The sequence below is a fragment of the Rhamphochromis sp. 'chilingali' genome (assembly GCF_963969265.1).
Source record: "Rhamphochromis sp. 'chilingali' genome assembly, chromosome: 1".
In the NCBI taxonomy this organism is placed as follows: Eukaryota; Metazoa; Chordata; class Actinopteri; order Cichliformes; family Cichlidae; genus Rhamphochromis; species Rhamphochromis sp. 'chilingali'.
Window position 1 is genome coordinate 20,113,701 of NC_137929.1, and position 21,531 is coordinate 20,135,231.

Below are 21,531 nucleotides of genomic sequence, written 5' to 3' on the forward strand. Positions count from 1 at the left end.
GTATGGTTTGCTGACAAAAAGACAGAGGTGGAGTAACTCACTGACGTTTGTCAGTGAGAACCTTAAAGATATTAAGATTTTCACAGGGACTGACCAGAACGGACAATGAGTATATCAGAGGGACAGCTCATGGTGAGCGGTTTGGAAACAAAGTTAGAGAGATAAGGTTGAAGAGGGAGCTGACAGGCAGGAGGATAACAGGAAGACCTCAGAAGAGGTCCATGTAGTGAAGCAGGACAAGTAGAGAGTTTGTGTGACAGAAGAGGACTGGTGATAGGGTGAGGAAAAGGCAGACCACTTGCTGTGGTGACCCCTAAATGGAGCAGCTGGAATAAGAAGAAGACTTTTTGAGTACCAAGTCTCTCTTACAATGCCTTTAGTATCGTCTAATTTGGCTACAAATGGACTACTTGATGTATTAGGGCAGGGGTGTCCAACTCCAGTCCTGGAGAGTGACTGTCCTGCAGCTTTTAGATGAATCCTTGTTCTGACACAACTCTTCTAAAAAAAGGTACTAAAACATGAAAACCTTTATGATGACAGTCTTATTTCACAGCTTGCAGCAATCCTAGCGAATACCCCTGTCAGTCACGTGTTTCATAACTGAGTAAACAGTTAAAGTGCATAGAATGACACACACTTGTTTAAAGTAGCTTGTAAGCAAAAACATGTTCCTTGAACCATTTTTTGAGCTTCAATAGGAAATATTATTTTGGACCTTATGTTGTCTTTTTATGCCAATAAAAGTAGAACAGTGCTGTTTCAACAGGAAATCTGGATTGTCCATAATAAATGAAACATTCAAGACCACAGTCCTTCCTCTAAAGTCCCAACTTTCTTCACCTTCATTCCCACTTAACCAAATCATTCACGCACCCTTGTATTGTACAGTAATTATGGTACAAGGTGTTGGTTTACAACACTCAAAGCTACTTAGCACTGACTACCATTGGCCAAATGGGCAGTTTCAGCTTTATAGTTACACAATCAAAACCCATCCAAGTACATCAACTGCTTTTATTAGATTAGAGCAAACCACCAGCCATTATCACACACATTCACACACACACCTGTCATTTCATTCCAGAAGCAGTTTTGGTGGGGAAAAATACCAAACTTGTAGGCTGTGTGATTGTTTTTCATTGCGGTGTCACTGTGTCTGTCGTCAGCTGAGAGAGCAAACCTGCTCCAGGTACAAACTAAAGGCTCAGTTTCTGTTTTCTGCTGTATACATCTTAGACTTTGTTTGTGTGTCTACATGTTTAAACAAGAGTGTGTACTTCCAGATAATTTCCAGCTAACTTCTCCACACCCTGCTGATCATGCAAAATAAAATATTTTTCAACTGAAACTTTGGCTTTACCCCGACACGCCTTGCTTGTGAGGATAAAGCCTTGCGTGCATGACACCCTGCTTGCATGTACTTTTCTTTAACAGCAGCCCCTGGATTTGCGTTTTAAGTGACTGAATACTTTTTTCCCCTCTAATGTCCGAACCAAGACGGGTACATTAAAAAGATAGGACAGTTACTTCATAAAGAGAATAAAAAGTAGACAAAGCTATCTATATTTTGAGCACCAAATGCAAAAGGTTAAACAGGTTTGATGTGCATTATTCTACCGTACGTGGTCCAGAATTCAGAGTGTCCTTTTAGCAGAAAGATAACAAATGGAAGGCAGATAGCGGTGACAAAGAAAGAATGATTGTATGACAGCCTTGAACTCTCTGGCTATGAACTCTCACATTTTCCCTCTCTCCTGCTCTCTTCCAGCTGTGTGCAGTTGTGGACATGTATTCATTGCAGGAAGAATGTTTGAGGAAATGGGAAACGTTTTCCAGATGGTTGGGCTCATGGCCCTGCTCAGCTGCAGCAGTGTGAAAATGATCTGACTGCTACCCATACATATGCCAAAAACATGTGGAAACGTGCATAACATACATGTAATAGAGGCGTGGGCAGTTAATTTTCCCAAAGGGCCACATGAGAAACTGAAAGTGTTGGCACTGCACCAATAAATTAAAATCAGTTCTGCTCAGTAGTATTTTTATTTCTTCATTAAGTGCTACTTATTAGAGTAGATGTTACAATCAGACAATGAAAAACAAAACAGACATAGTTAAAAAAAACTAATTAATCAAAATTCCAAAAACCATTTGTGAACAAAAAATTGCATGTTTCTGCAAAACGTCATAGACTTTCAACTTTATACAAAGTGCTATTGCTAATGTTATTGTTGTTTAATTACTCCATTTGTAGTGTTTTTTGTATTCAGTGAAAAGAATCCTCTTTTTTTTTTTACTTGAAAAAGTGAATTAACACTTTGAGAAAAGTTTACTTGTTATTGTGATTTTTGGGGAAATCACAAAGCTGGGATGACTGCTCCATCCCTGGATGTGTAATGCTTGCTAAGAAATCCTTGTTGCTTACGCAGCTTTGCTAGCAATAGTTCACATGTGCACATTTACTTTGGCTCAGTTAAGTTTTTGTTTTACTCTGCATGTTTAGTCACATAATGGTGGTTAAAATTAAAGTTTATAAACAGAACAATGTGCTCTCCCCAACTAATCACATTTACCTCTGATATCAGTAAAAAAAACAACAACAACAAAACCAACTTTGAAATCCATGTCTTGTTAAAAGTTTTACATTCTGCAATTATATTTCATTTTTTAATGTCAGGTGACATCTTGCAGGGCTAGGAAACTCAGATCTTACATAAACATAATAAAACTGATAAAACTGTATCATGATGTAGACCTCTCTGCTTTGAATCATACTTGTTATTAATCTCTGTCTCTCTTCCACAGCATGTCTTTAATTCTATCTTCCTTCTCTCACCTCAACTGGTCGAAGCAGATGGCCCCGCCCCTCCCTGAGCCTGGTTCTGCTGGAGGTTTCTTCCTGTTAAAAGGAAGTTTTTCCTTCCCACTATCGCCAAAGTGCTTGCTTATAGGGGGTCATATGATTGGTGGGTTTTTCTCTCTATGCATTATTGTTTTTTCTCAAAGTGTTAATCCACTTATAATATAAAGCACCTTAAAGGTGACTGTTGTTGTTATTTGGCGCTGTATATATAAAATTGAATTGAATTGAATGATTTCCCACAAAAAAAAGAGTCAGTCATTAAGCCCTTCTTTGATGGGGAGTTTGGTGGGTGAAAGGTGGAAAAACTGCATGATGTATATTTATTTATTTCCCATTAACAAAGACTGTATGGTATAATGTGCTATACATGGCCACGTTGCAGGACCAATCAGATAGTGAGGTTTCCTCCACCATCCTTTACATCCATCTCCATCTACTAAGCCCCGCATCCATATTCTGCTTGTTTTGTAAGCATCGCACCCCAAACTTTAAATGTTATTTTACAGTGTATTTGTTGCTTATTACCAACAAATTTCAATAAATGGTAGAAAGAGTATGACCTTTTGTTTAAAGTGCTTAATATTACTTACTCTTACAATTATAATTTGTCTGATGATGTTTCATAAGCAAAACAAATGCTTATATGTTCACTTTTTAGGGGAAAATCACTGCTAACTTTGGAGAAGAAAGTTAGCAGTGATTGGTGCCTTTTGGTAATGGCTTGTGTTTTGGTTTCATATCAGAAGAGCATAAAAAAAATTACAGGTCGAATGAATGAGGGGGTCACACATGAGTATGTGTAAAACAAGAATGCGTTCCTAGAATATACTGTCTATCCATTCTCAGAGTATTTCAGTGAGATTCATTTGTAAGTGTTGCACTTGTGAAATGTTGCAGAAATGATTATGTGCTGAATAAAAACAGAACACAGTGCAATCAGTGCTCACTTTCTCATTGCTTTCCTATCCCACATTGCTAGCTGCTGTCATGAGTGTATTTTGTGTTTGGGTTTCAAAAATCTTCCAAATAATTGCTTTAATTGGTTCAGCCTGTTTCAGTGGTGCAAATTCCAACAGTACAGCAAGAGTCGCATTTAATATTTTTATTAAGACTATCCCCACGCTATCATGTGATCTACTAAGGTCAAATGACCCAAGAACTGAGTTAAAGCGTCTGGGAAGGGATCTCAAAACTTGATTTTAGATGGCAGACAGTTGGTGTCGTAAGCCACCACTTCTGTTCAAAGATGATTGTTCACAGTGGACATAGATGCCTTCTTTCACTCCTCTTTCAAACCATCTGTCTTCTCTGTCCAAAATGTGGACATTGGCATCCTCGAAAAAGTGACCTTTGTCCTTTAGATGCAGATGGGAGTCGAGTCTCGTCCTATAGAGATGGCTTTTCTATGTCATGCCATACCTTCTTTACACTCTTTCATCAAGTAATTTAATCAGAATGTTTCTAAATCTTTAGTATGGTTTAAGATTTCTTTGTTTATCTTAATGTTTCAATAAGTTTTATACAGATCTAGATCCTCTCAGGACATTGGTAAGACCCCAGAGAGCTGTTTTCTGGTCCGAACCACTTGTGTTTAGAGAACAGACTGCCTGCTTACCATCTTAAGTAACCAGCAGACCTCTGTCTTTTTCCTTCTCTCCCTCTCTTTGTCTTTCTCTCCAGGCTGTGAAATATTCATGAAAGAGGGAGGTGATGAGGTGGTGGAGGTGAAGTGTGTAGGGATGAAGGGAAGACGATGCTCTAGCCTCGATTAAGTATTTACACCACCCCTGACCATCTGGACGGAGGCAGAAACACAGAGAGAACAAAGAGACAGAAGGGAAAGAAATAAAATGTTCTGAATTAATCTAAAATAAATAAAGTTGAAGTGAGGGGAGGATGAGTTAAAGAAGGAAAGAGAAGGACAAGGGAAATGAAACACGCTGTCTTGATTAAGCCCAAAAGCGTGTGTTTCTACTTTGTGGCTCTCTCATGGTTTAGTTTGGGGAAATGTGATCTGGACCCCAGGGAGAGCTAATCATCAACACATTTGTAATGGTGGAATGACTGTGTGTGTGTGTAAGGTTGCACACACACACACACACACACACACACACACTCCGCTTCTGAAACAAACTGATTAAGGAGGCATCAAAGTGGGAAGTGAGCTAGAGCTGTGATGCTACCCCTGGACTAAAAAAGCTTCAAAGCAACAACTTCAAAACACTGAGTCAAATTAAAGCAGATACACAATTAGCTGTATGGATTTATCGCTGGTTTCACTGCCTCTGTACTCTCTACTTGCCTCTCTATGTTACTGTTCACTGCTTTGATCAGCCACAACTTTAAAACCACCTGCTTGCATATCCAACAATACGAGCAGATGCTTCAGCACCTGTAGGATTTCCAATTCTTGCAAGACTTTCCCTGCTTATTCCAGGGCATTGACGGAGTGTATAAAAAAGATGGCTTCAGCCCATCTTGACATTACTGTTAGTCACAAGGTAGCTGTTTAAATTTATAGAAGTCCATAATTTGCTTCACTAACTTTGTCTCTAAACTGGTCACCCTGAGCTGTCCTTCTGATATACTCTTTTATAATCCTCTCCATCATGTTCACTCCTAGTGGAAATCTTAATATCTTCAGCGCTGCCACCTCGCTACAATTCACAATGTCATCTATGAACCTCATAGTCCACAGAGACTTCAGCCTGACCTCATCTGTTTATCTGCCAATCACCACTGCAAGCAGGAAGCAGCTCAGAGGTGTAATTGCACTCCCACCTTGAATCATTGCTACCGCACACCTCAAGACAGTGTTGCTGTCCTCTAGGTGTCTCCATCAACAGTCTTAAACCAAAAACATTGCATCTGTATTGTTCTGTAGTGCATGAAGCTATAATGCTGCTCACTGACTGTCACTACTCTTCTTAACCTTGCTTTCTCATAGCTTCATCATATGGCTCATCATTGTTATCCCTCTTTTACTTACAACACCACTGCACATCACTCTTGTTCTTAAGAACTGGCAGCAATACACTCCGTCTGCATTCCTCATGCATTCTTCTATTTCCTTTTCACTCCCCGATATTGTGTTAAAATGTGGTCAAAGAATCCATCGCCCTCTGTCCTAGACATCCCCATTCTTTCCAGCTCTGTAGCCAAGCTGACAAAGAGTCAGGGTTGTGTTTAACCATACCTTGTAATGACATCATGAATTTCATTACAAATAAAATTTGTTAATGTTTTAATCTTATCTTTTATCTTACCTTCATGATGAATCTATCACCATTATCTATCACAGGCCTTCAAGGTGTCAGTAATTAAACTATTACTTAAAAAGCCATCACTGTAGCTGTGAAGCTAATTATAGGCTAATCTCCATTTGTCTTTTATCTTAAAAATTTTTGTAACACTAACTGTAAAACAGCTAACTGATCATTTGCAAAGGTTAGTAAGGTAGTTTACTATAAGGTTGTTTATTAGCTCCTCTTACTTTTCTTTAAAGAGTACTGGAAACCACATACATTATAATATACTCTTAGAAGTGAAAATGAATAAAAAGAGAAACAAAGAAATCCATACACATCTATAATATTACACAAAAAAATTTAATTTTGGCTGAACTGATGTTTTCCATATTTATTTATTAATTTTAAAATTGAACATCATCTATTAAAACTGGCTCTGTGGTTATAGTTGATAAGACAGTTGTGCATATCTGACAACTGAGCAGTACATGATGCACATGCTGTCAGCAGTTGTGTTTGTGAAACCATGGTGTGCTTGATGTACTGTACATAGAAGTGCCAGGCTGTCAGACGATCTATTCATCCATAATGAAACAGTGAAGCCCCCCAGCACGATGGCTACCAGCCCTCTTCGCCTCTTCAAAAGATGTGTGAAGATGGCATGAATTATAAATACCCCCTCCACTCTAACACCAAAACCGTGTTTATGGGAGTGTGTGATGAGCATAGGAGGACATGGATTACATATTGGTATCCTGGGTTAGATCATTTTAGAGTAATGGATGAGAAAGTGAAAATGTGATCAACATGGGTTTTTAAAGTGCAATTAAATATTTATTTTAAGAAATAAAGTAGTAAAAGTTTAGTTGGGGCTAAATATATTTTAAAGCAAAACTGAGGGTAAAATGCTTGCATTTGACTAGTGTGAGCTGCAGTCCCATAAGCAGTAGCTCTAAGAGGTGAAGCTTTAAACAGCCAGTGTTTGAACCAGTGTGCAACAAGAGCAATTGTAGTATGTATCCTCCTTTTATTTGTTTTTGTATAAACATGAATTCACTCATAATCTGACCAAAATATCACATTGTAACACATACTCGCCACCAGATCGCAAACAGAGGACAGACTCTGCCCAACATGTGAAGTTCTACGTATCATCTAAAAATAAGAAACACTTGCACGGAGTATTCAAAGCCAAAAAAGTGAAGTGCACATCTGCTCCTTCAGTGTGAGGATCAAAAAGGTTTACTGAGTTTTTCATGGCTCCACTCAGAGCAACACAGAGTCTAAAGATGAGTTCTGTCAGCCTGCAGTCGTCACGTTGTTTGGTAATGCACTGGCAAAATCCTCACATCTTTGCCTAATCTCCAAGCGCCTTTCTTTCTGTTTGCTCTGAAGCTCTACCTGATGTAAAAAATAAATAAATGAATAAATAAATAAATAATACATGGTAGAAGACCTTACATATCCTGTTTTGGTGTCCTTGAGCAAGACTGAGTGGGAATATATCGTGGGTTTATGTATTGCCTTGCATTCTCTACACTGTCCGCCATTGTCAAACGCTTTAGAGACCAGGACTGAAAAATATTAAAAGCTGAGTGATGGAGTAGAATTTTTTTTACATTATATAGGGTCATCGGTGCTTCCAGTAGCTAGCTATTTAATTCATGTTCATATCTTGAAATTAACGCACTAAACGTTTTGATTTGCGCCTGACTCCAAAGTGTTGTGGTTTCCACATTTGCCTTATGAGCAACAATCCATGGGTGAGTCCTGGGAAGAAACACAAATTCTTTTAGGGTTACAACAGGAAGGACATCCAGTGTAAAAAACAACATATAAATATAAAGATAAATATAAGGAATAAGACAAAGAAAAATAAGGATTTTTGTTAAACTACAAGATTACCACTTGTTTATCTGTTTGATTAAAAGAAAACAGTCTTGACTGTTAGAGAAAAACTGCAAGGCAGCTCAATGTGTGCAGTTAGCCAATGGCTTAGAGGCCTTTCCCATGTTTTCTCCAAGGTAACCACATCACGACATGTTTATGCCTTTGTTTTGGTAAGTCACGGTTACTCACGTATGATCTTTAGCATTCAGTGTACCAGGCTAGTCTCACAGAAACATTTGAACATATGTTTTCAATTCAAGATTCAAGGCTCTTTACTGTCATTATGTAGCAATATAGCAATTCAGGCATCTTATACATCACTTTGTTTACCTGGAGAACAAGTCCCAGGTCTGTCACACAATGCCTTGTCACTCTGATATACACCTAACCAAGTAGTTTTGGTGACTAAAATTAACCGATCAGTAACAAAAACAGTAGCAAGTTGAATACAATGGGCACAAATCTAGCTTTGTGTCCACTGTCAAACCACTTTCGTGGATCAAAGACTTGACTTCAAGTTCCATCACACCAGACATCTCCATAATTAAAATGTCTGCCTTTCTGTGCAACAGGATTGAATGTGGATGTCATTCTTGATTTTTGTCAGCTGTCCCCCAAATCCAATTAAAAGCGTCTCAAAAAGTCAGTAAGCAGCGCTTGAGTTTAGGTCATTTTGTTAAACTGCTTTTTCTGACAGTCAAACAGTTATTCCTACATGAAAACGGTAAGTGTGTGAAGTGTCGGGGTCAAGCATTCAAGGCCATCATAGGACAATTAATCACTGTTACTAGTAAATACAGCAGAATCTTAATGCTAACTTTGGTCCTTTTTTTAAGAGTATACATGAATCATACTGACTAATTTGTATCCAAGATTGTTGGGTCAGTCATAAATATTAAGTGAAAGTGTTCCACTAGGTACCAGTATATTTTGCTTATAGTCACAAGAAAAGCCTACTCAGGCGATAATACGACCTCAGTTCATTAACTCATCTGTCCTGGAAATTCTTTTCTCCTCTCACTGTTGTTAACTTTACCCCCGTGTGAAACCTGGCTTCTAGATGAACACCACCTGACAGGGTAAGACGGCAAACCCATTCATCCTCCCCCATCTTTCTCATTTGATCCTACAGCCTTGGGACTTCAAAGCCTATAGGCCGTAGAAATGTGGTTGTCTATGCACCATCCCAAACTAACAGCTACAAAGGATTTGAGTTACACCCCACAGATAATGCCTAACAAGACACGGTCAGATAGCTGTATGGATACTGCTAATTTCATGGAAATTCCTGTTTTTGGACAGTGATGGCAGCAGGCAGGAGGCCAGCTTCTCCTCTCTCTAAATTCAGTGTGAACTGGATCTAAACTGGCAGTGATTTGGAGGATTTTTTCTTTCTTGAATGAGCTGTCCAGTAGAGAGTCCCCAGCATTATTCATACAGTGCAACAATTAAATCATCAACAGGGGAAGGGGAAAAATATGTACATTATTCATATCAGTCCTCCAGGGGGACAAACAGTCAGAGCTAATGAGAGGCTGAAGCTTTGAAGTCATGGAGTCCTCGGTGAGGTGAATGGCATGAATTAAGTACAATCATCAGACACATTTTGCTCTATATGAATATCTTCTAGATGTCTAATTTTAGCTAATATTTTGTCTGTGTTCTAAGTTTTTATTAGGAAATTTGAATATAATTAAGTCCCTCTACCCCATTATCTACAAGGTCAGGCTCAGTTCCATTTCAGCACTCAGAAAGCTGTGGGAGAGGAAGTAAATTTAGTTGAAGGTTAATATTCTATGGGAATATATGTTTGCAAACAAGATGTACTTGTTGTCAAGTGGTGTGGAATGGATACATTGTATTTTCCACTGTTCAAATGTGAGAGAAGTGAGAAGGGTTTTTGGTGAGCAAGTGCTTTGCTAAATAGAGGAAGCAGTGCCAGCCAGACTTGACCCCTTTCCCTGGCACTGCTGTTGCCAGCCATCCTGCCCTGTGCCATGCTGATATGCTATCTGCCCAAACAGATGCCCGCTCTGGCCTCACAGCGCCACTCTCCGGTCTACCACTTTAGTTGTAGCTGCCTGCTGATGTTTTGTCCGCCCTAGCGCTCTGTTTCACCCTTGTCTCACCCTTGTCTCCTTGAAGAGGCACAGCGGAGAGATAACTAGACCAGTGCTGACCTTCCTGTTCAAGGGAAGCGATTTGCTGATGAAAGGTCTGCACGACAGTGGGGCCAGACATGACATAAAGACATCCAGCAAGAGCACACATGGTGTCTAAACGATCAGCTTACCGCCACAGTGAGCTTTCCAGGACCTTGGTGGAGTCAGCGTGGTAGTACTTGGTTAGGATAAGGATGACCTGCAAAAACACATGGTGGAGAGAGAGACATTTAGACAGTTATTTAGAGAACTTTTTAGTTAGTGAAATTAGAGCTAAGTTTTAGGTAGCTGCGATTAGACTTACAAGCAGCTGCCCAAAACCTCAACATGATGACAAGGCGAGGCTTTATCTGCACTACTTCAAGTCACTAAGGTGGACTTAGTGATTCTAGTTTTTTGTACTAGTAATGTTCGTCGTGACTAATAAACTAGCTGTTTAAAGGGGAAAAAATCTGATCTGAGCATAATCAAACAGATTAGGTTAAAGCTATTTGAAACTATTAATTACACTCATCTATAATCAATATAGATCACTTTCCACAAGCTATAACACTGCAAACAGCAACCACACCCCGTATCACATTAGTTAGCATTAGCTAGCAGTGTGGCCGACCTTAGCAGTGCTTTCACCTGCAGTCTTTGTTTCCTGAATGATAATGTCCATACCTTCATGCAGACTGTGGTTACACATGGTTTTGATTGCATGGTTATACGTGGGATTATTCTGACACCAGTGACATACATCATTTTTTTTACATCAAAGCAATGCAGAACCAGGCCTCTAATCGCATCAGTTTACTTTTCTTCACACTCATTTATAACTTGTCAGAGAGAGAGGGAGAGAGAGGCACAGTTGTATTTCAGGCTGCAGGTGGCAGGTTTGTGGCAAGTGGCATCACAATATCTTTGACCCAACGGGTAACTTCTACATGAACAAAATAAGAATAATGCATTTAATACACTAACAGGGTAACTAGGAATTTTAGCCTTTAGATTTGTGTGGTTAAATGGCAGTTATGAGACAATGATCATGTTATGGAGAAACGCAAAAGTAAAGCAATGAGTAAAGTGTAAAACAAATTGCTTTCTCCTGAGAGCAATTGAGGAATGTATTGCATTATTATTAAGAAACGTTTTCTGTGTAATTTGTGCAATACATTACCTACATTTTGAGTAATGATCCCAATACTGACCACAGCAAAGAGCGGAAATAATAGTAATGGATTGCATTTATATAGCACTTTTCGAGACCCTCAAAGTGCTTTACGATTCCACTATTCATTCACTCTCACACTGGTGGAGGCAGCTACAGTTGCAGCCACAGCTGCCCTGGGGCAGACTGACAGAAGCGAGGCTGCCATATCGCACCATCAGCCCATCTCCAGTAGGTGGTAGGTGAAGTGTCTTGCCCAAGGACACGATGACCAAGAGAGACAGAGCCGGGGATTGAACCGGCAACCTTCCGGTTACAAGATGAACTAACCAACCCTCTGAACCACCCTCGTCTGACCTTCAACATACAAATATTTAACCACACAGCATGCAATTCATTTGCATAAATGTAATTCAATTCAATTCTATTTATACAGCACCAAACCACAACAACAGTCACCTCAAGGCGACCTCACAATAATACACCCCAACAATCACATTACTCCATATGAGCAAGCACTTTGGCGACAGTGGGAAGGAACTTCCTTTTAACAGGAAGAAACTTTTAGCAGAACCAGGCTCATGGAGGGGCAGCCATCTGCCACGACTGGTTGGGGTGAGAGAAGGAAGACGGGACAAAAGACATGCTGTGGAAGGGAGCGAGAGATTAATAACAAGTGTGATTCAATGCAGAGAGGTCTATTAACACAGAGTGAGTGAGAAAGGTAACTGGAAAAAAATACTCATGCGAATGCTCCAGCAGCCTACACCTATTGTACCTCAGGGTCACCTGAATCTAATGCCTTTGATATGCTGCTTAGTGGTGGTGACTTAGAGTAACTGAGAACCCGATGAGAATTGATAAGGAATCAAATCCATAAATGACATCAGTATTGGAACTGCTAAATTCGTAATAATTCCCATCCCAAATTATATCGTGTGTAATTTTCTCCCTTGTTTTTTGTCACTTTTGTATTGAGGCTCAAACACTCTTTGAGGGAATGTTTTTAATCCATACTTATATTTGAAAGCACCGCTGGTCAGTCAATACAACTGCATAAATGTGACAAATGAGTGGCCACTATTGAAACTAATCTCTCATATTCCTTATTTCAAGCATATGCAACCGCAGGGGAACTCCATCTGCACTGCTGCTGATTTTTATGCTGAGTTCTGCTTGAAGCTGCTTGGAGAAACTATTACCCTGAACAAATAATAGCATTGCTTGCCACTTTGCTTCCAAAGAGAGCAAATACAAAGCTTTTCTCCTCCCCTCCTTCGTGCACGTATGAATTAGCTTAAGCAGATTTTTGGGAGGGATGATTTGAAGATGAAATGTTTATTTTAAGTTAAATATAGATTTATTTTGGGCTTAGGGGACAGTTATACTATGGTTCTGATATTTCTCATAAAATAAAAAAAAAGATTAATATATATATAATATATATAATATAAATTAATATATTACTCATATGGCCAAGACATTTTGATCCAGGGCATAATCTGTGTGTGTCTGCACTGGATCAGAGATGCTTGTCTTTCATATTTTTTAGAACTCCTGTTCTTGACATCAAAGTCTACTGGGATTTGTGTTGCCATGGCAAGAGTACCAGTGGGTCAGGGATCACAGGAGGGCCTGGAGTTGTGATTGACAGGCTGGCTTACATTTCGAGGAGCAAGTGAAAATCCCAAGCGTGTCCTTAGGCAGAGGGGACTTGATTGGCCAAGGGGTCCAACCCACAGTCAGCTGCCAACAGCAATTCGTGAATGTGGCTGCTCTCAGAGAATCAAGCTGCAAACTGTACGACAGACTTTCCTGATACATCTTAATGTAGAAAGAAAGCACAGTCTGTATCACCATATTTTCTGTGGTGACCATACATAATTTTGGGTTTTATTTTCAGGTTGAAGGTCCTTGAATTTTTAAAAAACAATGACTGAAAAGACTGGGTGGCCTCTAAAAAATGAAGCAAGTACAGGAGGCAAGCGTCTGGTTGATTTCTTAGTCAGATAGGATGAAAGCAGTACTGTCTTGCTTGGCTGACTTAATAAGATGCTTGGCTGCAGGCCAACCATTTTATCAAATATATTTTCATCCCTGTCAGAACATTTAGCCTCATAAAATACCCTCTAGCATAAAGTAATGCCCAGAGCTTTCATAATGCCCTCTTGTGTCAGGAACCTCTAGCATTTAGGCTATGGTTAATAAAAAAGAAACACTGAAAATTTTAAAAGTCCTTCCTCTGAGGCATGGCAGGTGTTTAACTGTGTCTTGAAAGACTTTTCGTTGGTTGGTTTAGCTGTGGAGCTCCACAGCTGGGGAGAAACAGAAGCTTTGACTGTTCTACACCAATTTCCACAATGCAGACTGCCATCAAAGCCTCTCAGTGGAATCTTGAGGTGCTTGGCTCAAAGCAACCCAAACTCACGAGTCTCAACCCCAGTGGGGCTTGGCTTCCAAAGATGTTGATGGATTCCAGAAAACTGGAACAGAGGACATCTCCTTGAGCTGCAGGCTGCTTCCTGGGACTGATAACAACCCTGGTAGCAGCTTCGGTGTCAACGCCCAAGCTGCTTTCTGACTTTCACAAAAACTTTCTTTCCTGATGAGGGATCAGCATCCATATCTGACTGAGCATTCGTGTGGCCCTCTGAGTCACACAGCATATAGCAAGTGTTCTCCAATTGCTCGTTGGCCTACTGTGACTCAAGCGGTGTCTCTGGAAACAGGCTGTCCGCCTCTGCACAGCTGTCCTTGTCCTAATGAGACACTGGTGCAAAGCTTCACACTCTTACTATGCAGGCAGATAATCCCTTGACACAAGGATTAGATCTATCGTGCAGTACACTTAGTACTTTTGCTCCCCAAGCCATTCTTGCTTTTTTTTTAATCATTCACGTTCAAGCCTCCGGCTCAAGCCTTTGTTTTTATTGTAATATTGATTAACTTTTTTATATTGTTCATTAGATTGCTGAGAATCAAGCTGAAAGCTCGGCCCAGAATCTAAGTTGTCATGGATACACATCCTAAGATGCAGCAGGCACGTTTGTGGGCACCATACAAAAAGGTACTTTTACCTCTGCTTTATTTTATATCGTCTCTTATCATGTCACTATCACTATATTGATTTGCAATACTGGAGATACAGCAGAACAGCTTAACAATACATAAAAGCACAGCGAATTGGTTTCGTGGTTCAGCCAAGCGTTGCAGCGTATTCTGTCAATACATGCAGAACAGACATCATCTCCCAGAGCTAAGTTGGAAAAGCAGATCCTCATGAAAATGCATACCTCTACAGCCTTTTGGATTCTTGCTCACACACAAAATACATTTTGCCTGCGGCTTCTGAGTAAGCCCTGTCTACATTATACATCTATAATTATAGCTTTCTAAGAGTGGCACACATCAATTCCATCCACTGTCATGTGCATGAAAAGGAGAAGTGAAAAGAAAAACATCTTAACATCAGACCTGTTAGTCTTAGGTTTTCATCATTCATCCACATGGCCGTGCCAACAAAATATTCCGTTTCTTGATCCCCCTGTAGTGTCAGTCCTCAAGGCCCACATTCTGTTCAATTGGAAAATGATTTTTCTTTGGGGATGAAGTGGACAGGGCAAGGATGTATTTGGCTATAAATCACTACTGGCAGGAGGCAGGGAGAGCGTTTATTTGGCAGTAGCGTAGCTAGCCACATTGACAAAACTGCAGAACAACACAGGAGCCAGATGCTTGTATTGCCTCTAGTGTATGGAGCAGTATGTTGACTATGACTACACTTGGCAGATACAGCGCATTGGACTAAAGGGCAAAATTGGCAAGGGCTAAGAATCCAACCAGAGCAGTATGAAAAAAAATCCTCGTCTTTTTAGAAAATACAGCACAATGGCTGCCAGTTGTAATTCTATTCAAATAAATCACAGAATCATTGTAAGAATCAACAAGTACTATAAAACACGTCAAGCTAAAATGAGCTGGGAGCCTATTTTCTTCATGAGTAATGACAGAAACGTGCCTCTGCATCCTCAACTTAATTCCATAATTAATTCCAAGGAAGTTTGGGGTGACCTCTGCAACCTACTGAAAGAAGCATTCCACTCTCGTAACCATTTTGTAATACCAGAACTACAGTGATCCACTACAGACAGTTTGTGTGGTTTTTTGTTTGTAAGCTAGCAGACAATGAGATAATAGCCTTTATTGGGAAAAAGTCAACAGGGTGGTCAAGACCCCGGGATGACTCCATGCAAAACAAGAGCTACAAGAGCCCCCATTGAGAGTCAAGCTCATAGCCGAGCTGACCGTGAACTCCAGCTTGACAGCTGCTGTTTGTCCATGCGACATTCCCATCACTATGTGACAGTAGAGTGTTATCAATCAGCTATTGAGGACAAAGTGGGAGAAAATGTTTAAGGCAAAAAAGTACTGAGGGGAAATAAAGAAAGACAGACTCTGGAGCTCAGGAGAAAGAATGCACTCATTCATTTTTAAAGTGAAAACAGTGAAATACAAGTGCTCCCTCTAAGTGTGCGACACCCCCCTCCCCACCTCATCCCTTCGGGGCGCTTCACATTTTCCAGAAACGGACCACACGCATAAACAATTCATCACAGTCTGGAATAAAAGGGAGGAACTCATATTTTAAACCCCCCCCCCCCCCCCCCCCCCCCCCCACACACACACACACACACACATACGCATAATATGTTAACTTCACTTAAATTTCATTGAGGTTATTAGTAAAGTGGAGAATCAAACAGGATGACCTAATCATTATGACAGAGTTACAGGGACGTCTGAAGCAGGAAATTATAGTTGCACACTTTAGATTTTCCTAATTTTTGGATGATTCTGAATAACATTCAAGGCGAATGTTAGAGAGATGAAATGATTCCCCACTAGTCTTCCAAAGCATCTGGACCCAATGTTCAAGCACAGGTCAATCAGGACTGGACTAGCTCATTATAATACCCTGTCAAAGAAAACCCTAATCTTAGCCCAAATCCTAATCCCTAATTTATCCAATACAGGACATATGCCAGCTAGACTGTGACTTAATAAGCTTAGACTTGTATATTAACAAGAGATTAATTCTACTGTGGCAGTTGACACATAACATTGTCGTTCTGTGCTTCATCAGCACTAGCAAATAACATTGTAGCTTAACAACAATATCCTGGCATTTCCCAAACAAATTTGGGAAATAAATTCACAGACTCAGGCCTTTGTAGTCGACTGTCATCTAGCTAATCACTCAGATGTTCTGAGATGCACTTCTATATACTGGCAAAGTGTTGCCAGCCTCTCTGCCATAATAACAGAGACAAAGAATGTGAGTGTCCTTATAACTCTGGATAGTTCTATTACTCTGTTGGTAATTTCGGGGAAAATACCCTATAAGTGAAAGTCAGTTTGACAACCTACTTTTACACTCGGGTCAAAATTTAAGTAGGACATTTCATTGGCTTTACCATATCCTCTCCAACATGCTCTTCTATAGGATAAAGTGCTTCATTCATCCAAACACTTGCCCATTAGCCCCTTCCTTGATATTCAGCAGAACTAATAGGAGTGAGTGGGTACATCAGGCAGAAACTGTTTTTGACTTAGACCTCAGACACTTTTTATCTGAGGCCAGCCAGTGCCCCCCTCACTCGTTACCATTTTAAAAGTAGTCTGAGATTGCCTCCATCCATTAATCGGCTCAGGTGGAGGAGAAGAGGGGAGGGCAATTACATGGACCTTTGCTTCTGCTTTCCTTGTGCTCTGTCCACACAAAAGACTTTTGCTGATTTTACTCTAACAACTTGGCCCACTCAGGTGGAGTGGGAGCGCATCTGGAGGCCAGATGAACTGTGGGAGACAGTCGTGCAACTAATTTGATGTTGTTATTCTCGTCTCCTCTACATACGCTATGTGAAATGTTTTGAATGGTTAAAAAGGTTTGTGAAATTGTCTCTTATTCTTCAACTCCTTTATAATTATTGGTCATGTTTCAGAAATCACAATAATGGACCACCTCTACTATTAAAATGTGAAAAAGGCATTTTAAGAAAAGCATCTACTGAAGCAGAGAAGAAAACTTTACAGAGAGCTCCAGTTTAACAGAAATATTCTGGACACTGCAAAATGAAAAGGGCATGGCATTTACTTTGTCACTTGATTTTAGTTGTGGACTTATACAGATGCATTTGCTAATACAGGAAGCAGCTGCAGTACTTTTGGTTTTTTTTTAATTCACCATCTATAGAGTTTCAAAATGCACTCAAAGTGACACTTCTAAAAAACCTACTAGTTTCTCTCAGTTTTCTTTTCTTTCAGAGACCACGTTTCCTGAATCTTACTACCAACGATTAGGGTTTTGTCTCTGTAAAATAATAGCAAATTCAGTCAAACTTGTCCTTGATTTGCTTCATGTTGGATCTGAGAGTCATTTGTATATATCTTTTGGAATCAAAATCTTTTTATCACTTTACTTTCTCTCTCTACCTGTTCACCCATCATTTGGCATTTTCTTCTCTTTGATGTCTATTTTTTGTGGTTTCCATCTTCCCTTTTTGATCTCTAGTCTTGCTTAAGTCTCTGCAGTTTTCTTCTTCTTTTTAAGCCTCCTCCTCTTCCATATTTGAACAATTGCTATAATTGGGCGCTGATCAAATTGGCAGCCTGTTATCCAAGGAAGAGACTGGAACAGTTTAGGGTTGGCGATGTTCACACAAATGCACGTGCGCATCCTGCCCCAATTCTCTTAAATTATGGGGTGTACGCACAATAGTGGCTATCTTTGGTAACACATATTACTGTAATTCCACTGCAATCTCAAGAGGGTATCATCAAGACACATTTTAAAAATATATTCCCAAACAACAATTATTTGTCCATTCAAATAAATATTTCTGCACATGGAATTGTGAAAATAATGTTGCCAGTTAAGAACCTAAAAGACTTACTGACTGTGCTATCCCACAACTAATTGGAGCTAACAGCACAGAGTGAGCCCAGTTCCTTAGATGTGTGATAATCCACTGTTGGGAGCCCAAGGCCTTTGGGACTGAGACAGAAAGTAGCAGGGGTGGGAGAAGAAACGATAAGAGAAGTATAGGATATAGTGGGTGAAGGGAAGATAAAAGAAAATGGCACAAAACCAAAAGACAAAGAAAAGAGCTGAAAAGGGAAAACTGTTGAGAATGGGTAAGTAGGAAAAAGGGCATCACATGAAGCAAGAAAAGACAAGGTTTAGAGTCAGAGAACAACAAGATGGAGAGAAAGGGAACAGACTCACAATGGGTAGCACAGGGAAAAAAGGCTAAAGGGGCATTAGAAATAAAATAGGACACTGTCATTGGTTGTCTGAGGGCTCTAATGGTGACAGTAAGTGATGAAGCTGAGGGACTGAGATGAGCTTTCTGGCCCTAAAATCTGTTCAACAATTTGAGCAAGTTACTGGGGACGATGTGATTGGGACCAAGAACCTAGCTTAACTTGTCTCTAGGTAGTCAGCCCCTGTCCTGAAAGGTAAAACCAACTGGCCTCATCTAGCTGTGTACTGTCAATCTCTAAGGCAAGCAAAGAAACAAGAAGCTGGACATGTTCTCAGGCTTTTACTAACTACTAAGGATGGGAATAGAGAACCGGTTCTTGTAGAAAATTCCTAAATTCCCAGTAGTTCAACTCCTTGGAACCGTTAGTCTGCTCGCCCATTGCTTCCACCACAGCTGATTTCAGTTTGGGTGCAGGAAAATGAAAATAGTGGCACAGTCGGTAGCATAGATATGGATTACTTTCATTTTTTTTTACTGTACAAAAGGATGAGATGAAGTGCAGCACAGACTCATGGACAGAAACAACTGCTTTATGCTGCTAATACTATTTAGGTATTAGGTTGTTTTTTTTTTTATCAATTCCCATCCTTACTAACTACCAAATAAGTATTAACACCTTTTATGTCTTCTGTTTTCTCTAATCTGATCCAGCATGGAAAAGGTCCTTTCTTTATTTCTGTATTTAGATTCAGACTGCAGCGTCACAAGTAGGTGTTTGTGTACAATAGCATCATGCTCTTTCGGTATCCTTTGAGTAAATGTCCAGCAGCTGCGCAGTGCAAGAGAGTTTGAAAGTTGTGCTGCTAAAATATCCCATCTGATTCCAGTGCCTGCAATATTACACAACGGTCAAACATAGCCTTTAAAATATGGTTTCTGAAACATGATTACAGCTTTTCTATGCCAGGCAGTTTGTCAAACTCATATGGCAAAGACTTTAATATTATTCACCTATTTAGCTCTATCAACTGAAAATAGTATCACTCTGGTCACATGGTGTTTGCCCATTGTTCTGATTGGTACTGTAAATAAGTACATTAGAGTGTGTTTGAATGTATATGATAGGAACATAGATGCAATCTAACATAAATAAATAACTGATTTATAGCAGGACTAGATTGGGATTTTATTTCTTGGATTTGTTATTGCAAGCAAATTCTTCCAAATATTTTTCAATTTTTATTTTTATTTTGTAAACGAACAACATTAATTATAGAACATTTAGAAATCAATACAGAAGAAGACAGAGTTTTGCAAAATCTGCTCAAACTGCTAAAATACAAAAGCACTTAACAGCTACAAGTAGGAGAAATTAATTGTGTTTTTTTTCCCTGTTTGTTCTCCAGACTTCACTTTGTTCCCTTCTGCAGCTGTTACATGCCCACAATTGCAGCTTCTTCTTGCCAAACTGCATTTTATTAGGGTTTGAATCAGACTTTTCAGAACCAAAAGAGCAAATGATGTAGCAAACACAGTTTTATCCCACAATATTGGTGTGAAGCGAGCATTGTTCAGATAGATAGCCAGATAGGGCACAAAATGAGAAATCCATTTTCTATTAGCAGCTTCTACATTATAATAAGTGTTCTGCTGCAAACACTGGAAGCCTCAGAAATCCATATAAAATAAATGAATAACAATGTGTCTGACTAACACGAAGTGGACCAAATAATCACAAACTTGGGGTAAAGTTTTCCTTTAATATTGACAGTACATTACCATCATATTCACCTGACATGCAAGTACCTTTGAATATAGAAATAGCGATGATCTGTGATTTTTCTCTTTCGTGGAGAGTATTGCAGAAAGAGAAACTGGTGGTGTTCCATCTGAAAGAAGGACCAGTATGTTTGTGATGTTTCCTTATGAAGCCTTGAGTTGAGAGTTTTCTTGGTATGAGTGGGAATAATCTAGTGGTTAATGACTTCCCATTGGTATTAATGTCCATGGGTGTTGTTTAAACATTAATACAACCAGTTCCTGTCCTGTAACTATACAGTTTAAGGAAAGTCACATCTCCAAAACCAGAACTTAATAATTAATAAAGTCACTGGGTAAAATGCTCAAAATCTTGTTTAATCATAGCAACATTTTCTGAGTTTATTTAATGTAAACTAAGGTTGTATTTAATTTAAATTAAACTAGCGCTCTTTTAATAAAAAACAGCGAACAATAAAACACATAATACATAAAAATAAAAAATTAAAACAGCCCTAAATTAAAAAACAAGATAAAACAGCATAGAATCGACTAAAACAACTAAAATAAGACTAAAACTAAAACCAACATCTCACAAGGTGTCAAAGGCCACAGTGAAACAGTCAGAGAAGAGATCGTTCCACAGTTTCTCCTCTATGTTTACGCTCAGTCCTGGGTACATTCAGGAACAGCTGATTAGCAGACCTGAGAGAGCAGGTAGGCGGCTCAGAGAGATAAGATGGGGCTAGGCCATGGAGGGCTTTAAAAGCAAATAAAAGAATTTTAAAATGAATCTTAAAAGGAATGGGCAGCCAGTGAAGTGAAGCTAAAATAGGGGAAATGTGCACAAACTTTCGAGTGCCAGTTAAAAGACGAGCTGCAGCATTTTGTACTCTCTGTAGATGAGCAATGTATGAAGCACTGACCCCTGCATAAAGTTACTTTATGGCAATCCAGCCGAGTGCTAACCTTAAGCTAACCTTACTTTCTGAGAGAATGACATTGCTAATGTTATCTTATCAAATGTTACTGCGCACAAAAATAAATACTCTTTAAAAACATTGAGAAACACTTAACATATCAAGATCTTTTATACTAAAATGTTTTTACTGATGTACATAATGTAATTTGGTCAACAAAATGTAACAAAAAAATTATCATTTTTTGAGGGATGGATTCAAAAGCACAG

General features: G+C 39.4%; 1 protein-coding gene across 5 annotated transcripts in view; it reads right to left on the bottom strand.

Moving 5' to 3' along the window:
* sorcs2 (sortilin-related VPS10 domain containing receptor 2) overlaps nucleotides 1-21,531 on the bottom strand; it is a 406,325-nt gene that overhangs the window by 308,075 nt on the left and 76,719 nt on the right. For all 5 annotated transcript variants that reach the window (XM_080876806.1, XM_080876805.1, XM_080876804.1 and 2 more), the window contains exon 2: nucleotides 10,298-10,365. In XM_080876806.1, the coding sequence (XP_080732932.1) occupies nucleotides 10,298-10,365 (68 nt within the window). The remainder of the gene's footprint in view (nucleotides 1-10,297; nucleotides 10,366-21,531) is intronic.